General features: G+C 37.4%; 1 protein-coding gene across 1 annotated transcript in view; it reads right to left on the reverse strand.

Moving 5' to 3' along the window:
- Window positions 1-3040: 3040 nt before the first annotated feature.
- Window positions 3041-14161, reverse strand: part of LOC115230157 — a 25771-nt gene continuing 14650 nt past the window's right edge. Inside the window, exons 8-9 of the mRNA XM_036499528.1 lie at window positions 4894-4976; window positions 3041-3490 (exon numbers count right to left, since the gene is read on the reverse strand). Of these exons, the coding sequence (XP_036355421.1) occupies window positions 3438-3490; window positions 4894-4976 (136 nt within the window). The 3' untranslated portion in view covers window positions 3041-3437. The remainder of the gene's footprint in view (window positions 3491-4893; window positions 4977-14161) is intronic.

Here is a 14161-nt window from a genome sequence, read left to right on the forward strand (position 1 = left end):
ATAGGTGACTGAAATGATATTTTCAGTTTACCGAATTACCTTGTATATCATCATCATCATCAGCAGCAGCAGCAGAAGCAGCAACAACAATAACAATAATCAGTAGAGCACTTAAAATGTGCAAACCTCCGCCGAGACAATACCAACATCCTCTCAACGATGAGCCAGAGATGATTTTTAGAATGAGAATATCTGAAATAAACTCGACTGCTCTCACAAACGAGAATACTAAAAGTGAACTCGACCGCTCTCAAAAATTAGATGGAGTAAGCAAATTAATGCTGAAAACGGCAGAATCCGCATACTTCACCTCGATGAATGACTCTCACCTCTCTGACTCGTAAATAATTTATGGCACCAATTTATGAAAAGAAATGAGGTTCCAGAAATATATAACGCGTAACGTTATTAGACCTTCGATCCAGCGCCGGCGCAACACTCAGCTAATCACAACACAGGGTTCAATAAATGTCCAATGACTTTTATGATAGTTATTTTAACCAATCTCAACAGAGTAGCGTGGTGAGCTTTCAGAAACTAACTTAATGTTTCCAAATATACAATAATAGAAATTGGTCGCTACACATCTATCACGTCCATAAGTTCAGAATATTGCTATTGGTTAGAATTTTACTATTCGTCTAGGCATTATAGCGGAATATGCAAGGGAACAGCACTTCCCTTCTTGGAGCCCATAGCCAAGATGTGGATGTAACTAATCTAGAATTTGATTCTTCGATAAACCTTGTGCTAACCATTACGGTTTATAATCTACTAGTTCCATTTATATGTTGTGTTTGTATAGGATTCAACATCTTCGTGCAGTCACGTATTAAAGCTTGCTTGTCAGCCTGGACGTATTACAAATTGTCTGTTGTATGTCATATTTTCACAAGATTGTAAGTACTGCAACTACGTGTGACAAGCACCCAATATAGGTTAAGTGTTGTATATTGAGGCAAGGCACAGATGTGTAGATGTCTGTAGGTGTGTTTTTGAACATTGTGATCCTGCAGAGTTAGATTCATAATGAGATTGTTCGCCATAGTGCTTGTAGTATATTGGGGGCTCATCGTTGTAGAACCTATGGAATTTGTGGGCAACGGTATGGAGGAGGGGCCATATCAGGACCGAAAGGCAGAGAGAAACAGATCAAGGAGAAGTAAGTTATGGTGTGAAAAATAATGAAGAATGATTATGTTTGTGGTTCACAATGAAGAGAGAAAATATGTTAAACGAAACAGCGGAGATGAAAAACAATTATAAAAATGTTGAACGTCTTTGCTGGCTTAATTCTCCACGCGCAGGGAAGCAACATGTGATATGAGAGAGAGAGAAGCATGGACTGATGAGGAAAGTGTATGGGAGAGGCAAAGCTATAAGAGAGAGGAGAGAGAGAGAGAGAAGTAGCAAAAGAGATAGAGAGTGAGTGAAGGAGAAATGTCATGGAGACAGATTTGTTTTCTTCACTGAAAGGAGAATAGAGAAAATATGTGTTCACAGATAATAACGAAGTGAGGAAATATATATTTTAAAACTTTTTCCTTTATTTCAGTCATGAGACTGCAGCCATGCTGGAGGAGGTGGAGGGCCCCTGGAATAATTTTTAGTCGAACGAATTGACCCTAGTACTTTTCTCTCAGTATGGTGGAAATTGCCCAAAGTGCCATGTCACACGATGAGACCAAGAAAAAAATCGGAATTATGTGGTTGGGAAGCAAACCTAATATTGATGGTCTCAGACGAAATATGGGGAAAATGGGCTATGAAAATGAATAGCATTATATACAGATTAATTACACAACGAAAAGGAAATAATTACACTGAATGGTTCTTATGTTGAACATGTCAAAGAGAGCTGTGTAGTATCCGTCGCACTAGGCACACAGGTTAGAAAAGACAGGTCACGCTAGCATGTATAGCATTTGAGAGATTTAAGAAACAGGATCTGGAGCTTGTAGGACATCAGCCAGGGTTGCATTGATAGGTTGCACATTTTTGTTTCTCTAATCAGGGTCTAGAAACACATAAGTAAGAGGTTATTAAGATGTGTTTAAAACTAAAAAGATATTATAGTGAGACTGGCGTAATTTGTATAAGAAACGTTATTTACATGACATAAACCAGAACTGAAGTAGTCAGATGGAAGAGAGTGAAATGGTGCGACCATCTAATTAGGAGGAAACTAAAAGATAATTCCTTAGTTCAGTCGATGTACCAAGACATCTAAAACCACAGGCCATATAATAAGTGGTAGAAATGACAGAGCTGTTACGATAAACGGCTACATATCTTTTAACAGCAACAAGCAGAGTATAAAAGAAGGGCGGAGCGGTGTTCCGGCTGGCAAGAGAGCGACCAATGATCCGGAAAACAGAAGAGGCTAAAAAGCACACACATACATACATACACACACACGCATGCATACACACACATACACACACACACACACACACACACACACACAGAAATAGACACTTGGACTATTGGTCCGATGCGTCCTGTCCACGAGAAAATCACTTCCAGTGCAGTCATCTGAGAAGAAATACCAGCAACAACCAAGGGTTAAACTTGCAACAGAGTGGCATCTCTTTTAGTGGGATGTCTTCTATCCCCGGGTGTTGGAATATGTTGGATACCGAGAGAGACTGCGGCCTAATGGGCCTGAATATCATGTAGAGAATATAACTAAGAAACTACTTCAATGAAGACATTGAGGCGTGCGCAGTCTCGTGTTAGTGTAACATTGATGGAGTGAAAGTAGATATGAACGTGAAGAAGACGAATCTACGTCCGGTGCTTTGATTGGAATGTAGCTGTTTGTGAAATGTTGATTACTTGAACAATGACAGTTGAATGACCTGATAATACTAATTAGCTAAATGATCGTAAATCTAATCAACATGATACATTTTGCAAGTTTTAACATTTTAGTGGAATGTTTAAAATAACAATTGGAATCAATGCCTCTTCCGGTAGTACTTGATCTTAGTCTGCGGGATTACAGTATTTCATCTAGAAAACGAACGGTAGCAACAGATCAGATTTAATCCTTTATTTAACAATTCTAAAGCTTACATTGATAACATTAAATTGGCAAGAAGATAGAATTTCAATATAATTTCAAATCATGCAATATTTTCTGTTTCAAGCCATAGTGAGGCCCTGAAACTTGTTTAAATTACATCATGGTGGATTATACAGTCTCATGCATGCATAGTGTTGTATTGAAAGGTACAATTATAGTGTCGTTACAAGGAAAGAATATTTTATATTATATATGGAGAAAATATTATTTTATATCATATATTAAGAAAATATTATTTCATATTATATATGGAGAAAATTTTATTTTGTATTATATATGCAGAAAATATCGTTTTATAGCATAAAATATCAGCAAAGACGATTCTTGGAGGCTCTTTTTCGATTTTCACTCAAAAGTTTGTTTCTGCTGTTCTATCCTCTGTTCCATTACCAGTACTTGAACCTGGAAACATAATGAAAAAACATAAAATATAAAAGTTTAAGCACATTAATTACCGGATAGTATTAATTTGTATATATATATATGTTTATTTCTTACTATTCGAACTGTTAGAGCTGTTTTCGCTATGTATCCAGTACAACCCTTACACAAGTAAATAATATTTCCCTAAACAATAGATCAACGTATTTCAGTTTGTGACTTATTCACGAATATACCATGAATGACGATGCCTTTCATGTTACTTCAGCCAATTGGCAAGCGCTGATGGAAGGACGGTTCTGCTTTGAGACAAATACACTGTCAACACAAATGTCACATCCTGTTTACATGTAGTCACACTTTCTTAAAATCTATCCGTACATCTTGAAAATGGCCAGCGTGTATATTTCACAGAAGACAATGCTCGAAACGTAGAACTGAATCCATGAGAAACTACTTTGACAGCGTTCTTCAAATTATGCCGATGTGATCTGTTTGCTCGAACACTGATGAACGTAGAGATCCCCGTGTACTCTACCTGGGCACACAATATATATATGCACACATATATTTATTCATTTATATATTTTTTTAAATAATAAATAACATGACCATCCCGAAATATGGATGTGTATATGTATATATATTTTTACATTTTCCCGAGCAATATATAATTTGTTACGGGATTTGACTAGTGAAAATGCTATTGTCTGTTTCGCGGCCTCTATTGTTGCATTTCCTCAATATTGACCACTACTTAGACATACTGACCGGATGCGCATAAACCTCTTTTATGCTGGAAATAGATAGACATTATATTGATTTGGCAGTGGTAAAATGAAATGAATGGAAACGAAGAGAAAAAAAATTATATCATTGTTCGGCAATGGGATGTGATTTATTCCTCTTTTATATCTCTTAGAGATGAGTTAAAGCGTATAAGCTGTGTGTGTATCTATCGATCCTAATTCAAAAATTAATATGATCACGTCGAACAAAATGAATTTTCGCTGAGGAAAATTATTTGCAGCATTGAATAATTTTCCTGAGTGAATTAAAGAAAGTACTGGAATTGTGTGAATTATTCTGCCCAGTAGAGTCTGCATCTTCTACTTCTATACAAAATTAGAAGAAAACATTTTTGCCCTCGGTTAGACAAACAGTTCCGTAGGGACAAGAAACGGAAAAGCGCAAAATAAAATGCTGATTTATTGAAATTATCCAAGCTTCGAGAAAATGTAAATGAATAGTTGTATGTATGAGAGAGAGGGAGGGAGTCTGTGCGCTTGTGCACGCGTGGGTGTCCTAAGGTATCATCCGTTGTGGTTGATGATGACGACAACGACGAAGAGGATGGTATGGTGATTGATGAAGCTAATTATGACGGTAATGGTGTTAGAAAAATGAAGAAACACGATACTTACTTTCATCAAGCAAATTCATGTTGAGCAATGCCTGGAATTTGTTCAAAACTTGGGAGATATTGCGCCGCAGTTGACTTTGAACACTTAAAGAGATTAATTGTTTTGTTTCAATTATTTCTATATTCAAATATAGCTTAGGATTGGATCATCATAGGTAAAATAACCGCATTCAGTATGGTTGAGAACAGAATTAGTGAAGAAGGCTAGAACTACAAGCGGGTGACTAAAAGTTAGTGTTAAGAACATATTCGTCCAGTACCGTGGCTTGCCCTCTTTAGCATGTAAGAAATCCACATGGTGGTCTTCCCTCCGTGTATAAGTTTTTATATACATTTTATATATATATAATTACCTGGTTGGTTTTAAAATGTGTGTTAGCCACCTTAATTATTTTATAATCTTCACATTGCCATTTTGTGAAATCAATCACTCATTTTTATGTCATTCTCAATGATATTGACAGGCGGGAGTTAACCTCCACCAGCCGTAATGGAGTGAGCATTGCTGATGAGTATTAACTTCTTATAAGAAATTACCATGCTAATCTAATCCATCTGGCTTACCGTGGGGAATGTTCTCCCCCCCCCTGCCAATGCACTATGTGTTTTTTTTTATGGCTAAGGTGTCTATGACTATAATTTAACACAATCACTGGTAAAAGTTTGCAAGACTCAACGAAATGTTTTAGGAAAATAAAAATAAGAAATACGTTGAAATATTACTAGTGAGTGTGTGGAATTATAAGGCACAAAAAGAAAATGGCTCTCCCCAGACAGAACAGAATATGCTTCAACACACGAACTCATATAAAGAATCTTGCAAACCAAATCCCAAAACGAAATAGTCTATGACTAATATTTCTAATAATGTTGGTGCTCACCGCACTCTTGTCACCTTTAGTGATTGTGAATTATTTCCCTGTTGGTCTTAAAATGCTGATAGCCGCCTTGATTTATATATACACGCTCATATATATATATATATATAATATATATATATATATATATATATATATATATATATATATATATATATATATATATATATATATATACATACATATATATATTATAAATACTTTCGTATATGTAAGTATATCGTAAGTTGTATATGTATATATTGTATTTATTTGCTTTTCTGAGTATATTCCACTGATGAAGGCAGAGCATTTCTTATGCAGAGTCAGAAATCCGGGATCTGGAATTATCCAGAAATGTTTGCTATTCTATTTTGTCTCTTCGTCTTCTCTCCTGGTGCTATATGAACATTTAATGTGGCTCTAGAGTCAAGTTTTGACTGCTATTACCCTACATTATAATTTTAAATAAGTGTTACCTTTGATGGTTTTTATTCCCATGCTGGCCACCTGATAAAATCGATATTTAAATATTGATCTTATCCTTCTGTGTGTATATATATATATATAATATATATATATATATATATATATTTCAACAATTGAGGGTAAAATTAATTAATTAATTAATCAATTTCACCAAGTATTCAGTATGCAAAGGGACCATTTAAGGCAAATTCAAATTATTACATTATATAAAAGGGCTTAGTAAAATAAATTACTTTGCCGCATACTGAACTCGTTAGAAATAGCAGCTAAAAAAACTATTTCTAACACTTAAAGAAAACCTCTCTCATATAGTGTTTGCTCAATTCAACTCAAGAAAGTATGAGGGTAGAGACATTAAAAAATCAAATGCAAAGGTTATTTGAGTACGTACGTTTCAAGATTAGCCAAAATCGACCCTTCTCTCATCAGCTCAGAATGCCCTTGTTTGAGTTTGAAAACACTGAAAATGGGAGCATACCCTTTCGGCTTGTTATCGCTTCTGAAGATCTGCTCCAAACTAACAGTGCTAACTAACTCAAATATGCAAGAGAAAAATTTCTGTTCTCCCCTTTCCACCAGCGTGGGTTAAAATCAGCAAACACTATGCTTTTTTCGGTAAAATCCGAGACAATTAAGTAGAGAGAGATGAATTATAATTTCAACAATTGAGGGTAAAATTAATTAATTAATCAATTTCACCAAGTATTCAGTATGCAAAGGGACCATTTAAGGCAAATTCAAATTATTACATTATATAAAAGGGCTTAGTAAAATAAATTACTTTGCCGCATACTGAACTCGTTAGAAATAGCAGCTAAAAAAACTATTTCTAACACTTAAAGAAAACCCCTCTCATATAGTGTTTGCTCAATTCAACTCAAGAAAGTATGAGGGTAGAGACATTAAAAAATCAAATGCAAAGGTTATTTGAGCACGTACGTTTCAAGATTAGCCAAAATCGACCCTTCTCTCATCAGCTCAGAATGCCCTTGTTTGAGTTTGAAAACACTGAAAATGGGAGCATACCCTTTCGGCTTGTTATCGCTTCTGAAGATCTGCTCCAAACTAACAGTGCTAACTAACTCAAATATGCAAGAGAAAAATTTCTGTTCTCCCCTTTCCACCAGCGTGGGTTAAAATCAGCAAACACTATGCTTTTTTCGGTAAAATCCGAGACAATTAAGTAGAGAGAGATGAATTATAATTTCAACAATTGAGGGTAAAATTAATTAATTAATTAATCAATTTCACCAAGTATTCAGTATGCAAAGGGACCATTTAAGGCAAATTCAAATTATTACATTATATAAAAGGGCTTAGTAAAATAAATTACTTTGCCGCATACTGAACTCGTTAGAAATAGCAGCTAAAAAAACTATTTCTAACACTTAAAAAAACCTCTCTCATATAGTGTTTGCTCAATTCAACTCAAGAAAGTATGAGGGTAGAGACATTAAAAAATCAAATGCAAAGGTTATTTGAGTACGTACGTTTCAAGATTAGCCAAAATCGACCCTTCTCTCATCAGCTCAGAATGCCCTTGTTTGAGTTTGAAAACACTGAAAATGGGAGCATACCCTTTCGGCTTGTTATCGCTTCTGAAGATCTGCTCCAAACTAACAGTGCTAACTAACTCAATATGCAAGAGAAAAATTTCTGTTCTCCCCTTTCCACCAGCGTGGGTTAAAATCAGCAAACACTATGCTTTTTTCGGTAAAATCCGAGACAATTAAGTAGAGAGATGAATTATAATTTCAACAATTGAGGGTAAAATTAATTAATTAATTAATCAATTTCACCAAGTATTCAGTATGCAAAGGGACCATTTAAGGCAAATTCAAATTATTACATTATATAAAAGGGCTTAGTAAAATAAATTACTTTGCCGCATACTGAACTCGTTAGAAATAGCAGCTAAAAAAACTATTTCTAACACTTAAAGAAAACCTCTCTCATATAGTGTTTGCTCAATTCAACTCAAGAAAGTATGAGGGTAGATTTTGGCTAATCTTGAAACGTACGTACTCAAATAACCTTTGCATTTGATTTTTTAATGTCTCTACCCTCATACTTTCTTGAGTTGAATTGAGCAAACACTATATGAGAGAGGTTTTCTTTAAGTGTTAGAATAGTTTTTTTAGCTGCTATTTCTAACGAGTTCAGTATGCGGCAAAGTAATTTATTTTACTAAGCCCTTTTATATATGTAATAATTTGAATTTGCCTTAAATGGTCCCTTTGCATACTGAATACTTGTGAATTGATTAATTAATTAATTAATTTTACCCTCAATTGTTGAAATTATAATTCATCTCTCTCTACTTAATTGTCTCGGATTTTACCGAAAAAAGCATAGTGTTTGCTGATTTTAACCCACGCTGGTGGAAAGGGGAGAACAGAAATTTTTCTCTTGCATATTTGAGTTAGTTAGCACTGTTAGTTTGGAGCAGATCTTCAGAAGCGATAACAAGCCGAAAGGGTATGCTCCCATTTTCAGTGTTTTCAAACTCAAACAAGGCATTCTGAGCTGATGAGAGAAGGGTCGATTTTGGCTAATCTTGAAACGTACGTACTCAAATAACCTTTGCATTTGATTTTTTAATGTCTCTACCCTCATACTTTCTTGAGTTGAATTGAGCAAACACTATATGAGAGAGGTTTTCTTTAAGTGTTAGAAATAGTTTTTTTAGCTGCTATTTCTAACGAGTTCAGTATGCGGCAAAGTAATTTATTTTACTAAGCCCTTTTATATAATGTAATAATTTGAATTTGCCTTAATGGTCCCTTTGCATACTGAATACTTGGTGAAATTGATTAATTAATTAATTAATTTTACCCTCAATTGTTGAAATTATAATTCACTCTCTCTACTTAATTGTCTCGGATTTTACCGAAAAAAGCATAGTGTTTGCTGATTTTAACCCACGCTGGTGGAAGGGGAGAACAGAAATTTTTCTCTTGCATATTTGAGTTAGTTAGCACTGTTAGTTTGGAGCAGATCTTCAGAAGCGATAACAAGCCGAAAGGGTATGCTCCCATTTTCAGTGTTTTCAAACTCAAACAAGGCATTCTGAGCTGATGAGAGAAGGGTCGATTTTGGCTAATCTTGAAACGTACGTACTCAAATAACCTTTGCATTTGATTTTTTAATGTCTCTACCCTCATACTTTCTTGAGTTGAATTGAGCAAACACTATATGAGAGAGGTTTTCTTTAAGTGTTAGAAATAGTTTTTTTAGCTGCTATTTCTAACGAGTTCAGTATGCGGCAAAGTATTTATTTTACTAAGCCCTTTTATATAATGTAATAATTTGAATTTGCCTTAAATGGTCCCTTTGCATACTGAATACTTGTGAAATTGATTAATTAATTAATTAATTTTACCTCAATTGTTGAAATTATAATTCATCTCTCTCTACTTAATTGTCTCGGATTTTACCGAAAAAAGCATAGTGTTTGCTGATTTTAACCCACGCTGGTGGAAAGGGGAGAACAGAAATTTTTTCTCTGCATATTTGAGTTAGTTAGCACTGTTAGTTTGGAGCAGATCTTCAGAAGCGATAACAAGCCGAAGGGTATGCTCCCATTTTCAGTGTTTTCAAACTCAAACAAGGGCATTCTGAGCTGATGAGAGAAGGGTCGATTTTGGCTAATCTTGAAACGTACGTACTCAAATAACCTTTGCATTTGATTTTTTAATGTCTCTACCCTCATACTTTCTTGAGTTGAATTGAGCAAACACTATATGAGAGAGGTTTTCTTTAAGTGTTAGAAATAGTTTTTTTAGCTGCTATTTCTAACGAGTTCAGTATGCGGCAAAGTAATTTATTTTACTAAGCCTTTTATATAATGTAATAATTTGAATTTGCCTTAAATGGTCCCTTTGCATACTGAATACTTGTGAAATTGATTAATTAATTAATTAATTTTACCCTCAATTGTTGAAATTATAATTCATCTCTCTCTACTTAATTGTCTCGGATTTTACCGAAAAAAGCATAGTGTTTGCTGATTTTAACCCACGCTGGTGGAAAGGGGAGAACAGAAATTTTTCTCTTGCATATTTGAGTTAGTTAGCACTGTTAGTTTGGAGCAGATCTTCAGAAGCGATAACAAGCCGAAAGGGTATGCTCCCATTTTCAGTGTTTTCAAACTCAAACAAGGGCATTCTGAGCTGATGAGAGAAGGGTCGATTTTGGCTAATCTTGAAACGTACGTACTCAAATAACCTTTGCATTTGATTTTTTAATGTCTCTACCCTCATACTTTCTTGAGTTGAATTGAGCAAACACTATATGAGAGAGGTTTTCTTTAAGTGTTAGAAATAGTTTTTTTAGCTGCTATTTCTAACGAGTTCAGTATGCGGCAAAGTAATTTATTTTACTAAGCCCTTTTATATAATATATATATATATATATATATATATATATATATATATATATAATCATATAGGGTAGCAACAAATTTTAGGTTAGATATTGCCGAAGCGGTAGTGGTGCTGCCTCGTGTAAATATCTCTCCCTCCTGGCTTACTTTACTGATGAATCTGTTGGCGTATGTAAGATTAGCTTGATTTAATTTAATCAGGCAGATTTACCATTAAAAATCGATGAAACAATGCATTGTATAAAGTGTAACAGGGTAAATGTTTTTTTTTAATTTTCTCCTGGTTTACGGAATTACTACTATTTTGCGGTTGAAGCCTTGGCTGTTATTTCTAGTGGGTTGAACGGCCTATTATGGACGTTCCTTAATTTGTTATATATATATATATGTTGGTTGGCATCCTTTTTGTCTCGGGAGACAATGGAGTTGCGCATAAAATAGTCCAGTCCGGCTTTTATATTTCATATCCTGATACATTTCCTGCTGTGGCTGTGTAGTCCTATCCTGGACAAACACTCCCTCTGGCAGGTACCGCAAATGTAGCGAAGACTGTTCCTGGCTGGTTGTAATGTCATAGTTTCTTGTTTACGTCTCTTCTTTTCTTTCCATTTCTCCTCTCTCTCCCTGTCACTCCTTTGTATTCCCTCTTTTACGGTACGTCGCCATCCTCCACGGTTGCCGGCAACTGCCTCCCAACCGCTAATATTGATGTTGCAGGCCTTCATGTCCCTTTTGCAAACATCCTTGTAACGTAAGATCGGTCTACCCACAGACCTGGTACCGCTAGCAAGCTCTCCGTAGAGTATGTCCTTGGGGATTCTGCCATCTTTCATACGGCTAACATGCCCAAGCCATCTCATACGTCTTTGTGTGAGGAGTGCAAATATGCTTGGTATTCCTGCTTGCCTGAGGACATCTTTGTTGGGGATATGATTCTGCCATTTGATGTGGAGGATTTTTCGGAGGCAGCGCAGGTGAAAGATGTTTAGGTGAGGCTCTTGGCGTGTGTATAGCGTTCAAGTCTCACTTCCATACAGTAGAGTGCTGAGTACACATGCCTGGTAGATCTTCATTTTCGTGGTCTTCATCAGCTTATTGTTGTCCCAAGCCCGTTTGGAGAGTTGGGCCATCGCAGCAGCTGCCTTTCCAATGCGTATATTGAGCTCAGCGTCAAGGGATAGGTTGTAGGTGACGATAGAGCCCAGATAGGTAAACTTCTCCACCTCTTGTAATCTGTGGTCTCCAATATGTATGTTTGGGATGTCCGATGTAGCCTGACCCATGATGTTGGTCTTCTTAAGGATGATAGCTAAGCCAAAGTCGTTACATGCTTGCTCAAAACAGTCAATGAACCTTTGGAGGGCTTCTTCTGTGTGTGATACCAGAGCGGCATCATCAGCAAATAGCATCTCCTTGATCAGGACGTTTCTGATTTTGGTCTTGGCACACAGGCGCGAGAGATTGAACAGTTTCCTGTCACTTCTACTGTGCAGAAACACTCCATCATCTGATGTCTGAAAGGCTTGTGAGAGTAAGAGCGAGAAGAAGATGCCCAAAAATGTAGGAGCGAGGACACAACCTTGCTTTACCCCGTTTTTTATTTGGAAGGCGGCTGATGTTGAACCGTTGTGCTGTATGGTGCCTTGCATGTCATTATGGAAAGACTTGATGATCCTCAGCAGCTTTGGTGGACATCCGATTTTTTGGAGCAGGATTAAGAGGCCTGTTCTGCTTACCGAGTCAAAAGCCTTTGTTAGATCAATGAAGGCCATATATAATGGCATTTTCTGCTCTCTGGACTTCTCCTGAAGTTGGCGTACGGAGAATATCATATTGATAGTTGATCTGCTTCTTCTAAAGCCACACTGCGATTCCGGATAGATCGAGAAGCAAGTAGTTGTAGCCTTGCCAGGATAACGCGGGCAAAGGTCTTTCTAACAGTGCTTAGAAGAGATATACCACGGTAATTGTTACAATCACCACGGTCACCTTTGTTTTTGTAAAGCGTAATGGTGTTAGCATCCCGCATATCCTGAGGGACTGTACCCTCTTCCCAGCACTGACACAGAAGCTCATGAAGATGCCGAAGCAGGATGGGGTTTTTACCGGCTTTGATGATATCTGAGGGGGTGCCGTCTTTTCCCGGAGACTTAGTTCTTGCTAGGGAGTTAACAGCCTTGGTGAGCTCTGCTATAGATGGCGGACTGTCAAGTTCGCACATGACTGGCAAGATCTTGAGACTCTCGACTGCAGCCTCAGCCACTGTAGTCTCCCGTGAGTAGAGATCCTGGTAGTGCTCCACCCATCTATCCATTTGCTTGCCTTGATCCCTGATGAGATCTCCAGAGGGGCTGACTTGGTTGCGGATGGACCGAGGGCCTTCTTCAAACCGGTATACATCCCACAGGTGTCGCCACTGTCAGCAGCTGACTGGATACTCTGACAGATTTCCTGCCAATACGTCTGGCTGTCAGTTGGGTTTTATTTCGTGTCTTTCTGAGTTCTTCGAGGGACTTTGTAGAAGAATCACTCTTGTATTGCATCAGAGCTGCACGCTTTGCTTTGATAACTGGTTCCAGCTCTGAGAGCCCAGCATTGAACCAATCTGGGTTTTGCCTTTCTCTCATGCCGAAAGTATCTATTGATGTCGTATACAAAGCTTCCCTGATATAGTTCCACCTACTTTCAGCAGAGGAGGTTGGGCAGCTACTGAGGGCAACTTTGATAGAAGCAGCAAAACATTTTCGCAGTGTAGGTTCCGAGGTTCTGGCAGTGTTAATGCGTGGTCGGCCCACTTCCTTGAAGCGATGGACTTTTTTAGGCAGAATCCTCACCCTACTTCTAATTAGTGAGTGGTCTGTGTCACAATCCGCGCTGTGGTAACTGCGGGTCAATAGAGTAGAATTCAGAAAGGATCTCCGTGTAATGATGAGATCCAGCTGATGCCAGTGGTGAGATCTTGGATGTCTCCAAGATGCCTTGTGGGAAGGCTTGTTGGTAAAGAATGTGTTTGTGATGCACAGGTTGTGGTATGTACAGAATACGAGTAGTCTCTGACCATTGTCATTCATGTTGCCAATACCAAAGTGTCCAACACAAATGGGCCACGAATCATGGTCAGATCCCACGCGAGCGTTAAAATCCCCCAGAAGGTAGATATTTTCAGTCGTTGGTATATTTTCTATGACACAGTTGGGATCTTTGTAGAACTGGTACTTGGTCTCCTCTGAGCTGTAGAAAGTGGGAGCAGAGATGCTGAGTAGATGTACTGAGCCAGAAGAAGTCGAGAGGCGCAGTGAGGGGATACGCTCAGTGCCTCCTGATGGTGGTTCTATTGAGGAGAGTAATGAGTTTCTCACTGCAAAGCTAACGCCATGCTGACGAGGTTCTTCTGGATCGCTTCCTGCCAAAAGGAGGTGAAATCCTGCTCTTTGAGTTTGCCGTTTGAGGGGAGACTTGTCTCCTGCAGCCAGCAATATCTATGTTGATCCTCTTTAGTTCACGGTCAATGATGGCCGTTTTCCTTGTGTCTTCAACCC

This window comes from Octopus sinensis, unplaced genomic scaffold (genome assembly GCF_006345805.1).
Source record: "Octopus sinensis unplaced genomic scaffold, ASM634580v1 Contig14641, whole genome shotgun sequence".
Classification (NCBI taxonomy): domain Eukaryota; kingdom Metazoa; phylum Mollusca; class Cephalopoda; order Octopoda; family Octopodidae; genus Octopus; species Octopus sinensis.